We start from the raw sequence: 19,132 nt of genomic DNA on the forward strand, positions 1-19,132 counted from the left end.
TCGCTGACATGAATTTACCTACCAACTACTATGTTAATATTCCACTTTTCTGTTATTGTTGCATGTGATGTGAGCACTTCCTTGGATTCTATTCCCAATGTTATGTTTGTTATAACTTATAACTTATATTCCGTGTAAAAAACTTTTTTTGAAAAAAAAATTAGTTAAAATTTGTCTCACATATGATAATTTTTTTGAAATGTTTATGAGTGATAATTTATCCAATATATAGTGATTATTTGGAAATTTACGTTAGTTATAAGTTATGCCGTGTAAAATAGTTTTTTTAAAAAGAATTTATTAGTCATAACTTGTCTCACATATATTAATTATTTTGAAATTTTTATAGTGATAGTTTATACCGCATTTGATAGTTAAAATCTATGTCAGTTATAACTTACTCGTGTAAAAAAATTATCAGTGACATTTTTATCAGTTATAGTTTATATCGTACAGTACATGACTTAAAAAATTTATCAGTAGAAGTTATAAAGGATATAATTTCAAATTGTTCTTTGGTGGAAAATAAAGAGTTGAATATGAGTATGACTCATTAGATAAGTGTATGACAAAGTTGAAAAAGGCGACAATGACATGTGATTGCATTTAATATTTGGCATAAAAAATGGCTTGGTTGGCTTGGTTTGAAAAACAACCAGATTTATTTCCATGTAACCATAGCTTGCCAAAAAGCAACTTTTTCTCTCACAAGTATACAAAATGGCTTGGTTGGCTCACAATATGACTTAGTTTGTAGCAATATTAGTTTAGTTACACAAATTTTGGACACCAAATACCCTTACTTTAAACACATGACAACATTTGAAGCAAGACTATTTGTGAGTTTTTCAGAACAATTCAACTTTCTTATATAGATTAGATTATCAAACAAAAAAATAATTAAATTCCAAACCAGAACATTCAACAACATATCATAAACTTTTCTAGAATTATTGTAACGGTAATTTAACAGTTTAATACATTCAATACAATCAAATGGATATATATATTTTTGACTAACAACCAAATGAACATGATCACACTATAATGGTAAGTTTGCAAAAATGCACAAAAAGAAAAGTCAACATTGTTGACTTGATTATTGTAGATAAGGGAATCCCATGCTTTCCAGTCCCAAACAACCCTTTCAAAAATGGCCAATAACATGCAACCAAATAAGCACTACATAACACTTCTCCAAGCCCATATCCAAGCCCACTTCTAACATGTTGGGCCCATCCAAATAAGCAAGTACCCAATGCTATGAGTTGAACAAACAATATTGTTGTACTAGGTAGAAAAATTGGAGACTCATTGAAACTAAACCTACCACTATTTTGGTTAGCTCCATCAAAAGAAGTTGATGATTGTTCTTTCTTTGTTATTTCAAAGATAGGTTCAGATATCCTTAATTTTTTTAGTAAGATGGCCAAAAATCCAAAAAACCAACCACTCATGGTTGTAATTCTCATCATTTTTTGAGTGTTCCACCATGTTTTAATTGACAACCCTGTTCTTAAGGACTCAGATAGAGTAGATATGTTGTAAGTCACAAACAAAGCACCATGTATCCAAAGTTTCTGTATAGCCATCATTTACACATTAGTTTGTGAAATTATTGAAAATGTAGAAAAAATAATATAAAAGATGGTTAGTTTAAAATTGTTTATATGTACCTTAAAATAAGGGATGCACTAAATGAAATAATAAATATATTATTGAGAATAAAATTCTTAGAATTGAGTATTGGGCTCATTCATCCTTACAAACTCGCTCGCGCCCAATACAACACTATTGGGCTTGGGGTGCGAAAATAAATGGTGGGTGACCTGTCCAGAAATCTAATAGTAGACGACCCAGCGAATCGCGGAGGAGACTTTGATACCATATTATAATTGAGAATTAGGCTTAACTCAACCCTACAAAACCGACTTGTAAGGTAAAGATTGCCTCTACTATATGAACTCACACAAACCATCTCACATCTATTGTGAGACTTATTAACAATAATAATAAGTAGATAGCTACTACTATTGAGAATATTTTGTAAATCGGTCGCAATATTAACAACTATAGAGGTTTAAGGATATTTTGTAAATCGGTCACAAACTGTTGTAGTGACCAATTATAAAATTCAATTGTTATCAAAACCGAAATAATCCGGTCACTAAATCGGTTTGCCAAGTTAAATAAAGGTTTGGCCAAATTTCTTTTTAATAAAAATAAAATTGCAGCATTAAACAAGGTAATTCATTGACTCTAAAGTAAAATATGCATGAAATATTTTTTTTCCTTTTTTCTCACCTCAGGCAAGAAGCTGGAGTTAGTAAGAATGCAATAGGCAGGTAGAGCAGCATAGCAAATTTCAGGTACTGATCTTAAGCCCCAACATAAGAGCCAAACATAGCCCAAAGCCTCTCTAAATTGGAGCTTACCACAGAGAAAGCCCAATATTGGATTATGCTTGCTGAGTAGAATATCAGTTAACCCTGAGGCCCACCTTTTCTGTTGAATCAAAGATACTATGTTATCTTGAGGTGAGCATCCCCTAAAGGCAATTGGATCTGGTGAGCATATTTCAGATCTCCATCCTCTTGTATGGATGTCCAACCCAGTAAGTATATCCTCTGATGTTGATCCATATATCCAACCTGCCTAATTTACCAAAACAATACAAGATTAATTTAAATCCATGCTCTTACCTATTAAAACGGGCTATCTGACCATAAATGGACCAGTTGGATTTTGAGTTTTATTGGGCCTGGCTAAAAAACCTATATTTAAATTTGGGCCTTTTTGGTTCGGGCTAAAAAGGCCTAAAAATTTCGGACTAATATTTTAAAGCCCAATCCCTATATTTATTAGGGTTTGACAGGTCGACCTATACGGGCTAGCTCATTTTAACTGTCAAAACGGACTACCTGCCCTAAGCGGATCGGACCGAATGGACTTTGGGTTTTACCAAACCGGGCCAACAAACTCATATTTAAATTCGGCCTTTTTCGAGTCAGGTTAAAAATCCTAAAAAACATTCGGGATCATATTTTAAGGCCCAAACCTTACATTTTGAGCATTTTATATCATGTTAAAATATAATCTTTGAAGAAAAATATGATGTTAAAATATCTTATAAAAAGCTTAGAAGCTTCTATGGATTTTGAGAAGTCACACCGTAGAAATTAAATGAGACATGCTTTTAGGAAAGAGAATTAAGATGTGCCTAAATATTTTTAGAAGAAAGAAATTTTAAAATGACACATTTTTAAGTTTTCTTTTTCTTTCAAAAATCTCACACTTTCTGGAAAAGTGAAAACCCGTGAGTTCGAATCCGCACCATAACACTTCAAATGTCCTTACAATTATCATATCAAGTTCGGAGTTCAGATTATGCTTACGATACAGACATCATTTTAAATTGTAATCTTTTTTTTTTTTATCAAGTTGTCTAGTAACTAGAAAGTAAGTAAAAATTTTACTTTTAAGATGGATAAATGTACGGTGTCCAAGATTCGAATTTTGACCCTAAATAAATAATTTTTTTTAGTAGATCTTACCGATGATTTGAACACAATAATTCAATTTATCTCACTCACTTTTTTTTTCTTCCGCAATTTATCTCACTCACTTGTAAAGTATAAAATTGACCGTTAATTATATCTTCTGTTACTCACCTTTTTACCCCAGGCAGTGTTGTCTTCATATCCACAACTAGAAACTTTTTTTGCTGCCTCAAGATAGTTACAAAGGTTATCTTTAGGAGCAAATATTTTTCCTTCCAATGCTTGACTAGCTGATTCCACAAACCTCTTTGAAGTTCCAAATACCATTTTCATTTCTAAAACACTCTCTGCAAAAAAAAAAAAAAAAAAGTGTCTAGTTTCTAAGAAAAAGACTTGACAACTAGGTTCTCTTATGAAAATATAGTTAATGTAAATTACCATTCCAACCCTTCTTTCCATTTTGAATGTCTTGATCAGCAGCATAAAGGCCATAAATTACTTTTCTTCTATGGAAGCAATTTGTTCCTGCGTATATCATTCCTTGAAGTCCTCCAAATCCGCCCCCTATGTACTATATTGGACAAAATATTAATAATAAAACATAAGTTTTATTTTTGATAATTATTTTTGGCTAAATTGTATTTTTGGTCCTTTAAATTTCACAAACTTGCGATTTTGACTACTTAATTTTCAAAATAGTACTTTTGCCCCCAAACTTTCACAAACTTATGATTTTGATCCCATGACCAAGTCAACGCACATGTGACAAACCACGTCACGTCAGCATGTCTTGCCACATGGAAAATTAATCACATGACACATAAGCATATGTGGCAAGCCATACTGACATGACAAGCGAGTCATTGTCCACGTGGCAAGACATATATGCTGATGTGACATGTGAGTCACTTGCCACATGTGCATTTACTTGGTCAAAATCAGTGGGGCCTCCTTTTAGTTAGGGGAAAAAAATCACAAGTTTGTCAAAATTAAGGGGCCAAACATGCTATTTTAAAAGTTAAGGGGCCAAAATTGTAAGTTTGTAAAAAATTTCAGAGATTTAAAATTTGGCGCACCAGAAACAATGTAGTAAGCTGATTTCCGAAAGGATCATCTTTTAATCCATCATAGAATTGTTGGGGACATTGTGCAAATGCTACTTCCTTTTCTCCTTTTGAATCTAACAAAACGCATAAGGCATGTAGAGCAATTTTTGGATTGTTGACATGCATGTCACAATCTAAGTTCAAGATGAAAGGAGCATTTGTCATCAAACCAGAGACTCTTGTCTGTTCATGATTTAAATGATGAGAAATTTTAGATTCATATTAAAATAACAAAATCGCTATTTTTTTTTTATCACAAGAAACAAACTTAGATGTTGCTACATGAATAAAACTTATATTAATGTATTGCAAGAGACACAATGAAATGAAAGAATTAAGAAGAAAACAACAACTTACAAGCACATTCATAGCACCAGCCTTGTAATGATGTGGATGTTGAGGCTTCTTCTCTCTAGATATGTAGATTAAGTGAGGCAAGCCATCTAGATGATTTTCCTTGCTCTTGTTCTCCCATATCACCTACCAACGTGAGGGTAACATAAAAAAAAAAAAAAACCTACCAACGTGAGGAAACAAATACTATATGTTTTGATACATGCACAATTAATATCAATAATATCAATAATACTATGCAATAATATTAGGAGTTCCGGATCACTCTCCTCTGAAGGACCTTGGAGTGTTGCTCTTCTCAATTAGGTCTTAGGTTCGATTTCTCCTACTGACAATTTCGGTGGGCTATTTTTATTTAACAAAAAAAAAAAATTGACTTTAAATAAGATCCTCGCAAGTGGACGGTGGGATTAGTCCCTTCGAATTAATCGATTCTTAGGCCAGATATCAAGTTTTTTTTTTTAAAAATAATAAATAATATTAGGAGTTCCATTGTTAAAAAAGGAGTTCATGATTTTATCTAAAAAAAAAGAAAGAGCCTTTATTTATCTGTGCAACAGCTCTGCACAATCACAGCTTGATGAATCCAAAAAAAATAGAGAAGTTTCCTTTATTTGTGGAGATAAAAATACTGGTTAGTCGACTAATTTGAATTGCTGCAATTATAGCCTTTAATCTCCAACAGCTCTCCATTGATTGTGCCATCAATGTGAGATTTCACTTTGCTGCAGTCTTGCCTTTCCTTTTCTGTACAACAAGTATCATAATAATTCCTAAATAGCTGTGGAACAACTAATCTAACCCTAATTCATGTCAGCCACTTACATCCAATTAAATCACTTAACAATGCCACATCACTTCCTTATATTATATTATTGTCATCTTTTTTTTTTTGGTAGAGTATTATTGTCATTTTTATGTACTCTTCATATGCCTACATCAATGACATTTATATAGATGATTTTTCAAATTTATTTTTTTTTGTAAATTTTCAATTTTTTTGTTGTAAATAACATTCTTTTTAACCCAAGCCACCGTTTTTTAGAAACTGAATGGCCACATTTTTTATTTTTGGTACATGAATGGCCACATTCTATAGTGCATATTAGTGCATATGATTGTTCTTAATACACCTTTAATGCATAGGATTATTTGTTACCTGCATATACTTTATGTTCTCTATAAATATTAAATACAATTGTAAAATCACAAGACTGGACATCAAATTTCTTAGCCTCTCTTACACCATCTACATGGCTGCAAATAACAATCGTAAAATATCAGTTCACTAATTCGACGTTTGAAGTCAGCTATCAATTCATATGCCTGTGCCGAAACAAGCTAGACTTCACCATCCTCCGCACATTGGACTACTAGACACGTGCTTAGAACAAACACGACTTCTCACAGTAGTGACGTTTAAAATGATGACTTTTATTATTATTATTATTATTATTATTATTATTATTATTATTATTATTATTATTATTATTATTATTATTATTATTATTATTATTATTATTATTATTGTTGTTGTTGTTGTTGTTGTTGTTATAATTTTGATAATACTTAATTGTTTCAACTTATACAAATAATTTTTTCACGTTATAATATAAAATAGCTATCGCATAACACCCATGTATCGTACGGGTAAGGGTCTAGTAAATATTTATAAAAATTAAATCGTTTAATATTTGATAATAATTATCTAAAAAGCTTCTTTTAACACTTGATTTTTTTTAATGTACCTTGATTATGGTTGAATGATTTCTCTGTTTTGCATTTGAAAAAATAGCAAACTCTCCTATAAGAGGAAGTGAATTTTGTTCTGTATTCTCAATTTTATTCTTGAGGTTCCCATATTCCTCCTGCAAATCAAGACAACAATAAATTAAATAACAAATTTTATCAATTAATTATATTAAGTTGAAAAGAATAATTATGAAAGGGTATTTGATGATTTCTTTTATTAGGGGGAAAGAAAAGCAAACAAAAGACAAACTACGTACAAACACATTTCAATTTTTTCTTAGCCTCATATATATCCATCTGAATTTTTTACACCATACAATATGAACGAAACTTATCCAATTTCATTGGTTTTAGATAAAATAATTTTGGTGTAAAATAATTTGATTTAATATATGATAATTGAAAAATATTTTTATAATTTTAAAAATTATTATTATTATTTAGAGAAAAATAAATAAAATATTATATTAACAACATTTATGTATCTAAATTAACAATTACCGTTTAAAGTAATAACTTGTTCAACATACTCTTCCTTCTAGTTCTATATATAAGAAAAAGTGTATTTTTTAGATTCATTATAAAATTAATGCATCTAGATTATAATATTATCTAAATACATCAATTTTACAATAAATCTAAAAAGTAAATTTTTTCTTATATAATAATGACAAGAAGGGGTCCTCTACCATTAACTTTTTCCACAGTGCAATCATGGTCGGTCCTTTTAGAGTTTTAGTGGATAACAACACTCGACCCCTTCATTGCTATTTTCACGGAAGACAATCCCAACCCATAATAGTAAGTGTTTCTCCCATGATTAGAATATGAATTCAATTTTTAGAGCGTGAATTCAATTTCTAGAGTCACATATTTAGAAGGTTGCCAAATTTTATATAAGAAAATTGACATTTTGTTGTTAACTTGATGAGTAATTTTCATGGTGGATTCAAATGACTTAAACTTTGAGGATATCTCAAGTGCATGCTCAGATGAAACAAATATAATAATTATGGGTCTTAATTTCCTTGGACACATGTTTAAAAATATTGGATCATATGTTGCAAATAACTTGAACAAGAAGATGATGAAAAACATGATGCAAATGGATAAATTGGTCAATAATTTGGAATTCTTGATATGAACTGCACACACATATCAATCGTATAGATCGATGAACAATAATTTATAATTTTTATGGTGCACTATAAAGAAAAGAAGAAATGACTTAGAAATATTTTATTGGAAATTGGAGTCATACAAGTATGAATCTCATTTTATTTTTTTGGTCAAGTAGACTAGTGGCTAGAAATTCCACCCCTAAAGATGGATAAGTGGAATGATCAGAGTTCGAACCCCAATCCCCTGCATATTTAATGCAATGTCCCTACTAATTGAGTTAAGCTCACGGGACTGAATTTCATGTTCTATTTCTACTTCAAAAGTATATTTATTTATTTATAGAGAAATTCATGTCACTTGATGAAGGAAAACAATCATTGAAAATTTTTCTGTCATGTTAATCCGAAACAATATTTACGATTCACTCATATTGACAAAAGGTTGCAAAATTAAACTAAGAAACACTTTTATTTTAAATTTAAATAACCATTACATTTTAAGTATATTTTAGAAATTCACCGACAAAATTGAAATTCTGGTGACTCTTCTCTGAAAAAATTGAAATGAGTGTTCTGAAAATCAAAATCAACGTAATTAATCGTACCTTCATTCTTAACCAATCTTGATAAAATTCTGGTGACTCTTCTCTGTTGCTAACAAGATTCTCATCAGAGAAATACCTAAAAGGTGCTCTAATTTGCACATTGTATTTCTTACAAAAAGGTACCCAAACCTTGGCAAATTTAGAGGCTTCAACAATGGCATAATATGTGAGAGGGGAACAACCATCATCAGAAACATAGCAAGCTAATTTATTAACTGGATAATCAAGTGCCAACAGAGACAACACTGTGTTCACAGTGATGATTGGTGGTTCAAGAACAGGATCTGCTGTTGTCACAAACAAATCCAATGGTGGAAGCTCGTCTTCCCTATTAATGAAAAAAAATGGTTAAATATGTTTTTATTAGGAATTTTTTAAGTTTAGTCTTTAATTTTTGTAGTATGTTTAACCTCTACACAAATTCTCTACCTGCAATTTTTAGTCTGGCTGAAATTTTCTACGCAATGTTTGAATATATTTCATAGACATGTTTATCACTTTATTAAATGTTTATTTACTCTGTCAAAAAAAAAAATATTTACTAAAATTTAGAATTTTTAAACTTGGAATAAATTAAAGTATGACTTTTTTGAAAATAAAAAATTCAAGATAAAAGTAACGACATTATCAACAAAAACAAATGATAAAAATAACATCGGACATAGAAACCAATTATTGAAAAATGATAAAAATAACATCGTACATATCTATTAAAAAATAATACTACTATTCAGTAATTATGAGTTTTTTAAAGATGATAATCTATTTTGTGTTTGTTTATCATAATGAATTATTTTTTCAAGAAAAAAATAAACAGTTATCACTTATCAAGAATAATTTTCTAAAAAAGCTATTAAAAACAATTTTTAATTTTTCTCGGATTGTCAATTTTAAAAATGCAATAATAGATTAATAAAAACAATTAAAAGAGATTTAAAAAATAATATTTTGTCCGAAATGTCCAGTTCAAATGTAAATGTCGATATTTTCAAATTGAACATTTTGACTGAGTTTCAACCAGAACCTCATAATTGTGTGCGTATTTCAGTGATGTTTGTCATTTTGTTGGTAGAAATTTTTTTATAAAAAACTTTAACATACAGTAATCGAAGGCATAACAATATACCTGAGCAAGAGACGGTCTAGGTGGGTTATGGTATATGCTGGATTCCATTTGAGGTTCATGGTGAGAATCCAAGTGAAGGTAAACCATGACTCACAAAACAGAGCAACAAAACAGGGGAATGTATAAATGTTGCTATAGGAAATACGGTAACCAAGAAGCAAGATAAGGAAGAGCAAAGTGATTGAATCCACCACTCTTGAAAATGTATACTTTACCAAAATTTTGTCATAGAGAGGGAGAGGATTTTGATTGGTCATGTTGAACTAAAACAGAGCAAACAGGGGAATGAGTGTGTGTCTTTATTATGACCAATGTGCTTTTGTACTATGTTTAATGGGAAACGGATAACCGTATCGGTTGTCTGATTATAATGAACAGTTTAGATTATTTTGATGCATGTGATCGTAAACTATATGATGTGAAATTAATGGATGAGAATAATTACTGCGTGCTACCTTGTTCTTTTATCACATCAGCAAATCATGGTCATGTTTTATGCGGTTGAAACTAAGCCATACATTTATAATAAGATTGAAGTTTCATTTTCATCCTCACAAAAAACTCGAATTCCAATATAGTTTCTCTTACAATAAACTTGTAAGAATATCAATAGGTAACGAAAGAGAAATAGAAATGAAAATTGTAAAATGCGAAGACAATCATTGATTACACAGTTCGACAAGTGTGCTAAAATGCCACTAAAGATCACTAATATGTGGTTCAGTATTATTATTACTTTTTTTTTTTGGATAAGCAGTATTTTATATAGGGCTACTCCATTAATATTGTCACATGCCATTCTTTGCAAGATTTCAATATATTACATCCATCCCAAAATTTAAACAAATAAGAGTATAAGATAACTAATATATGTATTTGAAAAAAAAATTTAGATCAAATTCATCAAAAAAAATTGACCAATTTTTACTTTATTTTTTATTTTATTACTCATTTTTACTTATATTTTAAAACATTAAAACAAATGATGACTAACATGACCAATTGTTAGTTGGTTCAGTGATAATTGACGCTGAACTTGGTAGGGTGGACCACAGTTCGATCCCCGCAACTGTGATCAAGAGGGGCTGAAACCACTTAATGCCAAAACTAACTTTAAACCAGATTAAACCGGTGGTGAAAGAAGAAAAAATGACGAACATGTGAGTGTGAGAGGTATTTTATTGCAGTATCACACATGACTAGCACAGTCATGATGTACTAATAATTAACGTATTGGGTACTAAATACAGCTGTCAGGACCATATTCAAGGAATTGTCAAAAAAAAAAAAAAAAGATGTCCATTCACATATATAAATAGTATATGACAAAAAAACCTTATTGACATTGCTGTCCAATTTTTTGTTGTATCCAAAGATTCTTCAGTGGAAAGTTGTGTACAACACTATAACATCCACAAATAGAATTTCATTTTTGTGAGATACCCAAGTGATTAATAACAGAAAAAAAACTAACTTTGTCTTGACTTAGGTCATATATATAAACGTGCTATGAAACTAATCTACCTATAAATATAATTTCATATTTGTGGGGTACTCAAATGAGTAAAAAAAACTCTAACTTTCTCACAACTTAGACCACTCAAACCTGCAATAAACTAATCCGCAAATCGGTATATTAATTCATGCTTGTTTTGATTATTACCAGAGGATTCATAGACGAAGTTGAAAAAATATTGGAAACTCAGAAATACAAAATAGATGACTAAGTTTGAACGCTGGTATAACGTTCGACTTAACAATTTCAATATTTTTATAAGTTGAATTTAGGTAATACTAAGAATAGATTAACGATGAATTGAATACTCTTAAAGGTGAAATATTCAAAAGAGAAATATGTGACCTATTTAAATTGTTTATGTAAATTTTTATAGTTAGCTAAGGTGTTACATACATTTTTTGAACAAGAAAGGTGTTACATACTTAGTGTTGGTTTGATAATTTAAGTCTGGCTTCTGACCTGAAGGTCTGTGCTTCTGATGCAGCAAGCTTAGGTTCCGACCTCCTGGGTCCTGAAGTAGGTTCTGGTTCTGACCTCGTAGGTTTTGAACATCCTATTATGTTATTTCTATTTTGTTAGTTAGCTATTAACTGTTAGTTAGTTGTTACAGTTGACCTAGTTTGTTAGTTAGTTACTTATAGGTCAAGTAACATTTCAGTATATATAAACACTTGTAATATCATTTTGTGAATAATACAATTTTACTATTTTTCTTAAATTCATCTTAACTCATTTTCTCAACCCTCTCAAATTATCCCCAACACTATTTTATCTTTAATAAAATGACACTACTTTAAGACCAATGCAGTACTTAATAAAAAGTAGCAGAAGGCTATGAGAAAAATGAGAACAAACTATTGATAAAAAAAATGGAGAACAAACTATACATAGAAATATTCCATTATAAATTTCAAGAACAATATCAACTTATACAACAATTTTTTTGTTTGAGTTACCCTGACATTGGTGTGAAATTTTCACCCTCGTTAATGATCACTAATCTCTGTCGGGAAATTTATGGGACAGACAAAGTGAGTTTTTCCTTTCAACCGAATTTCTCGGTACATATGAGTTAGGAATCGAACCCTTGACTACATACTTAAGGGAATCAAAATTCTTTTCACTTGGACTAATTTATTGTTGATCTTGTAACAGTGATTCTACAAAAATGCACAAAAATAAAAGCAAGCAATGCTGACTTGAAAATGGTAGATAATGGAATCCCATATTTACCCCTAGCAAACAACCCTTTCAGAAATGGCCAGTAACAAACTACTAAATACACACTACACATCAATTCACCTATTCCACAACCATTCCCACTGTGAGCTTCTAATTGCACCCCCAAAATCTTAACAACAAGTGCTGTCAATTGCACAAGCAAAATGGTTGTGCCAACCACAAAAGCTGAGGACTCATCAAATGTGAACCTACCAGCATCTGCATCATCTCCAGCAGCAGCAACAGAATTTGGATTTTCCTTTTGTGTTACTTCAAAGACTGTATCAGATATCCCTAAGAGCTTAACCATGGCACTTAAAAATCCAATAAACCATACACTTGTTGATCTTATTGTAATCATTCTTTGATTGTTCCACCAACATCTTATTGACAACCCTTTTGATAGATACTCTTGTAGTGTATGTATAGTATAGATCCCAAAAAGAGTCAAAGGAATCCATAGCCCAAGTCCCTGGAATATGAGAAAGTAAAAAAGGTGAAAAAAGTAGCATATTAAGCTCATAATCAATGAGGTTTTATCTTCATGAATATTTAAGTAGGATTGTCCGTTTGATCCGTAAAATGTACTTATTGAAAAAATCAGTAACATAGAACTGTATAAGATAAAGTTTAAGGTATTAAACAAATTTTGTCTTGTTTGACGGACAAAATATTATTTTGGTATTTTAGATATATAGTGTAGATGACAAAAAGTTGTCTCGTAGTTCAGTGAAGAACAAAATTTTAGTTTTTATCTGGTCCCTTGGCCCCCAATTTATTCAAATAAGTTAATGCAAAAGAACTCTCAATATTTATTTTAACTTGCTACTAGAAGTTGATCAATGTGAAAATCTAACCTTGGGAAAGATATTGGTATTGGTGATTATGCAATAAGCAACTAAGGCTGCATAAGAAACTTCAAAGACAGAACGCAAACCCCAATTAGTGAGCCAAAAATAAGACAAGCCTGCCCTGAATTGAATTTTACCAAAGAGTATGCCCATAACAGGAGAATGCTTGCTAAAGAAGACAACAGTGAGGCCTGAACCCCATCTCTTTTGTTGGACCATTGTAGTCAGTAATCCTCCCGGAGCGCTGCCCATAAACGCGGTTGGATCAGGCGTAATAGGCTCTGATCTCCAACCTTTTCTATGAATATTCAATCCAGTTGGTACATCTTCAGTTATTGATCCATATACCCAACCCATCTGAGCATTCAAAAAATAATCAAGTTTCTTATGCATTGTATTTTTCATTTGTGTAATTTCATAGTCTAAAGCTTATTAACAAAATTTAAATTTTGTAAATATTGAAAAATGTACCTTTTTACCCCAACAAGTGTCATATTCATATCCACAATTAGATACTTGGATTGCTTCTTCAATAAAATTGGAAGAACTAATTCCATTAGTAGAATGATCACTCCCTTCTATAGCTTGTGTTGCTGATTTGATAAACTCCTTTGAACTTCCAAATTGCTGTATTAGTATCTTCTCTGCTAATTTTCCTAGTAAAGATACAAAATAGTGAGTTTTTCTTTCTTTTTTTTTTTTAATTTTTAATTTAGCTTCTTAAAAAAAACAAAAATTGTGAGTTTTTTTAGTAATTCAACCAACTGATTAGACACAAGTTGTTTTCTAGTTCTAGTTAAGGACTAATCATTCGGGAACTTATTATGTTTGAATTCTGGACAGAACAATCTTGGGTTATACTTTATTTACCTCACGGTCGAACTCTGGATTATCAGAGATCTATCCTTGAAAATCGGAGGGTTAAGAACAAAAATAAAGAGACTAAATGAAATTTATGAAAATACACAAAGGGGCACTATAATTTTGTCAATTTTGTGCGTCCATTTAACATTTATGATAAGTGAATTTCTTGTTAGAGGAAGACCTTTTTTTACATATTGTCTTTCATTAGGGTAAAAACCATAAATAGCATATCTTCTGTGGATGGTGTTTGTTCCACAATAGTGAGGTCCTTGAAGTCCTGCCATGCCCCTTATTATGTACTGCAAAAAACAAAGCCAAATTTGTTTATAGACACAAATTTATAACAGCTATGTAGTAAAGTGAGATATGCATTAGAAGTTAAGAAGAAACCTCAAATGCAGCCACCCATTGATTTCCAAAAGGGTCATCTTTAATTCCATCATAAAATTGTTGGAAACATTGAACAAAAGCAACATCTTTTCCATTTTTAGAATCAACCAAAATGCAAATAGCATGTTGAATAATCTTTGGATTGTTCACAAACATGTCACAGTCTACGTTCAACATAAAGGGAGCATTCGTCATCAATCCAGAAACTCTTGTCTGCAAATTTCAATTAAGAAAGACGAGAATGAATCCTCGAAACATAAGAATTAGTATTTCACAGAATCAGATATTATAGTCAGCAAAATTACCAACACATTCATAGCTCCGCCTTTGTAATTATGTTCATACTTTGGTCTCTTCTCTCTCGATACGTATATTAAGTGAGGCAATCCATCAGAAAGACCATCCAATATAACCTATCAACAAGTAATGTAAGTTTTTTCAGTTTTGCTAGAATTCATGCATGATCAGGTTAGTTTCACATCGACTAGGAATGAACATATTCAGAGGCAACACAAAATATATACTCTATAGACGCAATTAATATTATTAAGTCTATATTTATTACCTTAATTATACTCGGATGATTTCTTTTTTCTGTATTTAAGAACACTGCAAATTCTCCCTCAAATTTGAATGAACTCGGATTTCGGGTCACATCTTCAATTTTTTGGCAAAGATTGTCATACATATCCTGCAAAAACCAAAGTCAAACCATCATTAGTGTCAATGTCAGACACCGGACGTTTTCAATTTGAAGTGGCGATACTAGATATATAGTAGATAGTCACTACAAGAAAACATCAATTTACCGACGGAAATTACTGGCGGTTTAGGCCCTCAGTAAGTTTCTGGCGGCCTAAGCCCCCAATAAGTACAAAAAACCGCCAAAAACTAAAAAAATATTATTTAAATGATTGTCTTTAAACTTACCGGCGGTCCTGGCCGCCAGAAACTTGCTTTTCTATTAGTGGCGGTCCAGGCCGCCAGAAACTTGATGAAACGAAACAATTACTGGCGGTCCTGACCCTCTGTAATTGTCTTTTCAATTAGTGACGGTCCAGGCCGCCACAAAGTATGCAAAAATTAAAAAAAAATAAAAAAAAATTCATGAAAATTGGCCCATAATTTCACTACAAGAAAAACATCATGTTGATAATTACATTACATCTATTGGCCTTCATTTTCTACATCTAGCGTTATTTCTTTTCTTTCAACCTCATCTTCTCTTTCTCATCTTATTTCACACTAAACCAAATATAAAAAAATAGCTTCAAGACAAAATAAATAGTAACTAAAAGAGATTAAGAGAGATCTAGGAGAGAAAGAAACCATTTAAGGGGAATATGTTATAACAACAATATAAGAGCCCATAGAAAAAACAGATCGAAAATTGGTGATGAAAAATTATGAAAGGTGGAAACTTTATGAGGAATAATAGTCCCAAAATTCAAATAATGATCCAGATCGAAACATGCGAAGGCACTAGATCAGAAGAAGAAAAAAAACAATGCTTTCCTATCCTCTTTCTCTCTCTCTCCCCTCTTATGGTGGCACTACTCTTGTGGTGCTATTTTCCTTTTTTTCTGGGCGAAGAAGGAGAAATATGGGGTTGCAGATGAAGTTAAAAATGAAGAACAAGGGAGGTGAAGAGTGGATCTAAGCTCCTTGAATCATGAAGCAAACAAACAATCTGGAAAATTGTAGTACACGAGAGAGAGAGAAGGATAGGGCTGCCAGAAAGTTTAAAGGTTTAGTTTTTGGCGGCCTGGCCAGCCAGTAATTAAAAAAGTGTGTCAGTAACTTTTTGGCGGTTCATGCCGTAATAAGTGCCTGTTGGCGGTTTCGGCCGTAATAAATGTATACTTATTGACGGTTTTTGCTTGTTTTTGAGGGTTTTTGGCCGCCAATAAATGCAGTTTTTCTTGTAGTGAGTGTAGTAATCATTGCATGCTAATATTATTTTACTTACCTTCATTAGTAACCATTCTTGTTTGAATTGTTGTGAATCTTCACTTTTGGTAACTTCAGAAAAATATCTAAAAGGTGCTCTAACTTGAATGTTATACTTTTTACAGAAAGGTACCCAAAACTTAGCAAATTTGGATGCTTCCAAAAGACCATAAAAGGTAAAAACAGAACAACCATCATCAGAAACATAACAAGCTAGCTTATTAGCTGGATAATCAAGTGCCAACAAAGATAACACCGTATTCACCGTGATGATTGGTGGTTCAAGAACAGGATCTGCTGTTGTCACAAACAAGTCCACACGCGGTAGCTCAGGTACTCTATTCGGATAAATAATACAAAAAATTAGTACTACAAGACTTGAGATTCTAATTCGGATGAGAAATTATTTTTATACATCAAATTCAGTCAACTTTTATATAAGACTACTGATTTTTTTTTTTTTTTGAAGAAGCTAAATTAGTCCACTCAAATTGGCACCAGAGAGAATCGAACCTGATAAGACTACTGAAATAGCAATACAAAATCAGTGCAAGACTTCATTGCTATGTATAAACAATATGTTTTAACCACGACCGCAATATAAACTGCAACATCAAGATTAATCTTGATGTTCAGCTATCACTACAAGAATTTTCGCAAACTTTGGAAAACAGTTTTCAAAAAAGTAAAACAAAAATGCAGTTGACCAGGAAGTTATGGAGAAAATGATGGATTGTGATTGTGATTACATACTGTTGAAGGAGACGGTTTGGGTATGTTTTGGTGACAGCAGGACTCCATTTGGCATTAAGAAGAACAATCCAAGTGAAAGTAAACCAAGATTCACATGAGAAAGCAAGAAACCATGGAAGTGTGAAGGTGTTATTGATGGAGAAAAGACGGTAACTAAGAAGAGAGAATAAGAGAAGTAAAATCAAGATGTCTATAGCTCTCTGAAATGTGCGTTTGAGCCATATTTTTTCATATAAAGGGAGATTTTCTTGGTTTGCCATACCCCAATTGATAGGGATAGAAATCACAATAATAGCAGGTTTATTATATTTGAGATTTGAGATTTTCTGTGATTCTTTGGTCTGTTGATTAATTGGATTCAATATATAATTTTGCACAACTGTCGGTATTGTTATAATAACTTATAGTTAGGTTGGGTTGGATATTTTCACAGGATTTGAACACAGAAATCACAAACTATCCAAAATATTAGTTTTATTTGATACCTGTCAAATATAAGCAAAAAATTTGTCATTTGGCATCTGTCATTTGTTTTTTAGGATGGAACCTAAAATTTCATGCATACTATTCAAAATATTAGTTTTATTTGATATCTGTCAAATATATTCAAAAAATTTGTTAATAAAATGTCTAAGTTTTTTTAACTCATTGACTAAAAAAGTTTATTTAACTCATTTTTGCTTGAGACAGAAGAAATATATAATTTTGCACTAATATGGTGTTGATAGAATTGACAACATGACTTTATCCCAAAAAAACAAATCCCAATTCGATTCTTAAGGGTCTGTTTGGTTCAGTTGAGCGGGAGGGGAGGGGAGAGATTTTATAGAGGGGAGGGGAGGGGAGGAATTTTAAAAACATTTATGTTTGATTCAGAAGAGGAGAGGGAAGGTGAGAGATTTTAATACAAACATGTTTGGTTCAGAGGTGAGGGGAAGGGGTTTTAAAATTAAATTACATTTTTATTCTTATAATTTTAAAACATATCAATAATTTTAAAACTATTTACTTCATCATAATTATAAACCACACATAATTTGAGTTATAATCTATAAAGCACGGACACAGACACGGACACCGGACACGACACAGACATTGACACGTCGACACCGATAAATTTTTTGAAAAATGACATAATTTAGTGTAATCATAAGTGTCGGTGTCGGACACGGACACCGACACGTGTCGGACACGGACACGACTAATCTGAGAAGTGTCGGTGCTTCCTAGGCTATAACTCTTCTCCGCATGTCAAACAATTTTTTCACAATAATTTTTCAATTTTAAAAATTCAAAATAAATTTGTCAAAAATAAAATTTCAAAATAAATATAAATCTATACTGCAATGTGATAGAGAATAATATGTAAACAAAATAAATGAAAATAAAAAATAGAAACAAAAGAAATGAAAACAACGTAAAACAAAAAACACATAACAGATGAAGAAATAAGGATGTGTATATACTATATAAATGATACCATATATATTATTCACTGTATGTATGATTGATAAAAAAATAAAAAATAATAAAGCTTCATTGAGAGAGTAGTCAAACTATAATAAAACCTTCATTGAGAGAGTAGTCAAACTATAATAAAAATAAAGCTTAAATGCAGTTTTACCCTTCTATTTTGAAAAAATCGGAATTTTATCTCCCTATTTTAAAATCCGGAATTTTACCCCCCCAATTTTAAATTTTTTTGGATTTTGACCTCCCCAAATTCTGCACAAAATCTGCTTTCGAGTCTCAACTTCAAAGTTTCTCACATAACTCAATTTGGATCAATGATTCACCAAACTGATACCTAAATGACCGTAATCGAGTTAGCTTTACAGAGAATCAAACCCAACTAAATTTGGAGTTACAGAGAGAGATTAATTACCGTTTTAGTGAAGGTCTGTCAAATTACTAATTCTGCAAAAATCTACTTTTGACCTTCAAATTCAACATCGTCTACCGAACGCATTGTAACTCCAAATTCGACAAAATTGAAATGCCAACAAGGGTAATTTCGTTA

The 19,132-nt window shown here is 31.4% G+C and overlaps 2 protein-coding genes across 2 annotated transcripts; both read right to left on the minus strand.

Moving 5' to 3' along the window:
- Positions 1–920: 920 nt before the first annotated feature.
- LOC123898473 (cellulose synthase-like protein H1) lies at positions 921–10,054 on the minus strand. The gene is made up of 9 exons (XM_045949442.1): positions 9,565–10,054; positions 8,439–8,766; positions 6,709–6,828; positions 4,964–5,086; positions 4,577–4,789; positions 3,939–4,071; positions 3,672–3,847; positions 2,305–2,655; positions 921–1,580 (listed from the first exon to the last, which is right to left on the minus strand). Exons 1-9 carry the CDS (start codon positions 9,819–9,821, stop codon positions 1,038–1,040), a joined length of 2,244 nt encoding a protein of 747 aa, XP_045805398.1. The 5' UTR covers positions 9,822–10,054; the 3' UTR covers positions 921–1,037.
- Positions 10,055–11,925: 1,871 nt separating this feature from the next.
- Positions 11,926–17,574, minus strand: LOC123898952 (cellulose synthase-like protein B4). Its single transcript, XM_045949998.1, has 9 exons — positions 17,113–17,574; positions 16,379–16,697; positions 14,975–15,100; positions 14,715–14,822; positions 14,410–14,622; positions 14,201–14,318; positions 13,627–13,811; positions 13,162–13,512; positions 11,926–12,776 (listed from the first exon to the last, which is right to left on the minus strand). The coding sequence occupies exons 1-9, from the start codon at positions 17,370–17,372 to the stop codon at positions 12,213–12,215; spliced, it is 2,244 nt and encodes a 747-aa protein (XP_045805954.1). The 5' UTR covers positions 17,373–17,574; the 3' UTR covers positions 11,926–12,212.
- Between the last annotated feature and the right edge of the window lie 1,558 nt (positions 17,575–19,132).

Source organism: Trifolium pratense, linkage group LG7, assembly GCF_020283565.1.
Source record: "Trifolium pratense cultivar HEN17-A07 linkage group LG7, ARS_RC_1.1, whole genome shotgun sequence".
Taxonomy (NCBI): Eukaryota; Viridiplantae; Streptophyta; class Magnoliopsida; order Fabales; family Fabaceae; genus Trifolium; species Trifolium pratense.

Bases quoted from the DNA above. Each gene is read 5' to 3' on its own strand.
- LOC123898473 (XM_045949442.1), bottom strand. From the start codon at position 9,821: ATGACCAATCAAAATCCTCTCCCTCTCTATGACAAAATTTTGGTAAAG. The intron at 5,087-6,708 runs GTACATTAAAAA...TCACGTTGGTAG, and splicing joins ATCATTCAACCATAATCAAG to GTGATATGGGAGAACAAGAG. The intron at 4,790-4,963 runs GTAAGTTGTTGT...AATCATGAACAG, and splicing joins CTGGTGCTATGAATGTGCTT to ACAAGAGTCTCTGGTTTGAT.
- LOC123898952 (XM_045949998.1), bottom strand. From the start codon at position 17,372: ATGGCAAACCAAGAAAATCTCCCTTTATATGAAAAAATATGGCTCAAA. The intron at 13,812-14,200 runs GTCTTCCTCTAA...TATCTTTACTAG, and splicing joins AAGACAATATGTAAAAAAAG to GAAAATTAGCAGAGAAGATA. The intron at 13,513-13,626 runs GTACATTTTTCA...TTGAATGCTCAG, and splicing joins ACACTTGTTGGGGTAAAAAG to ATGGGTTGGGTATATGGATC.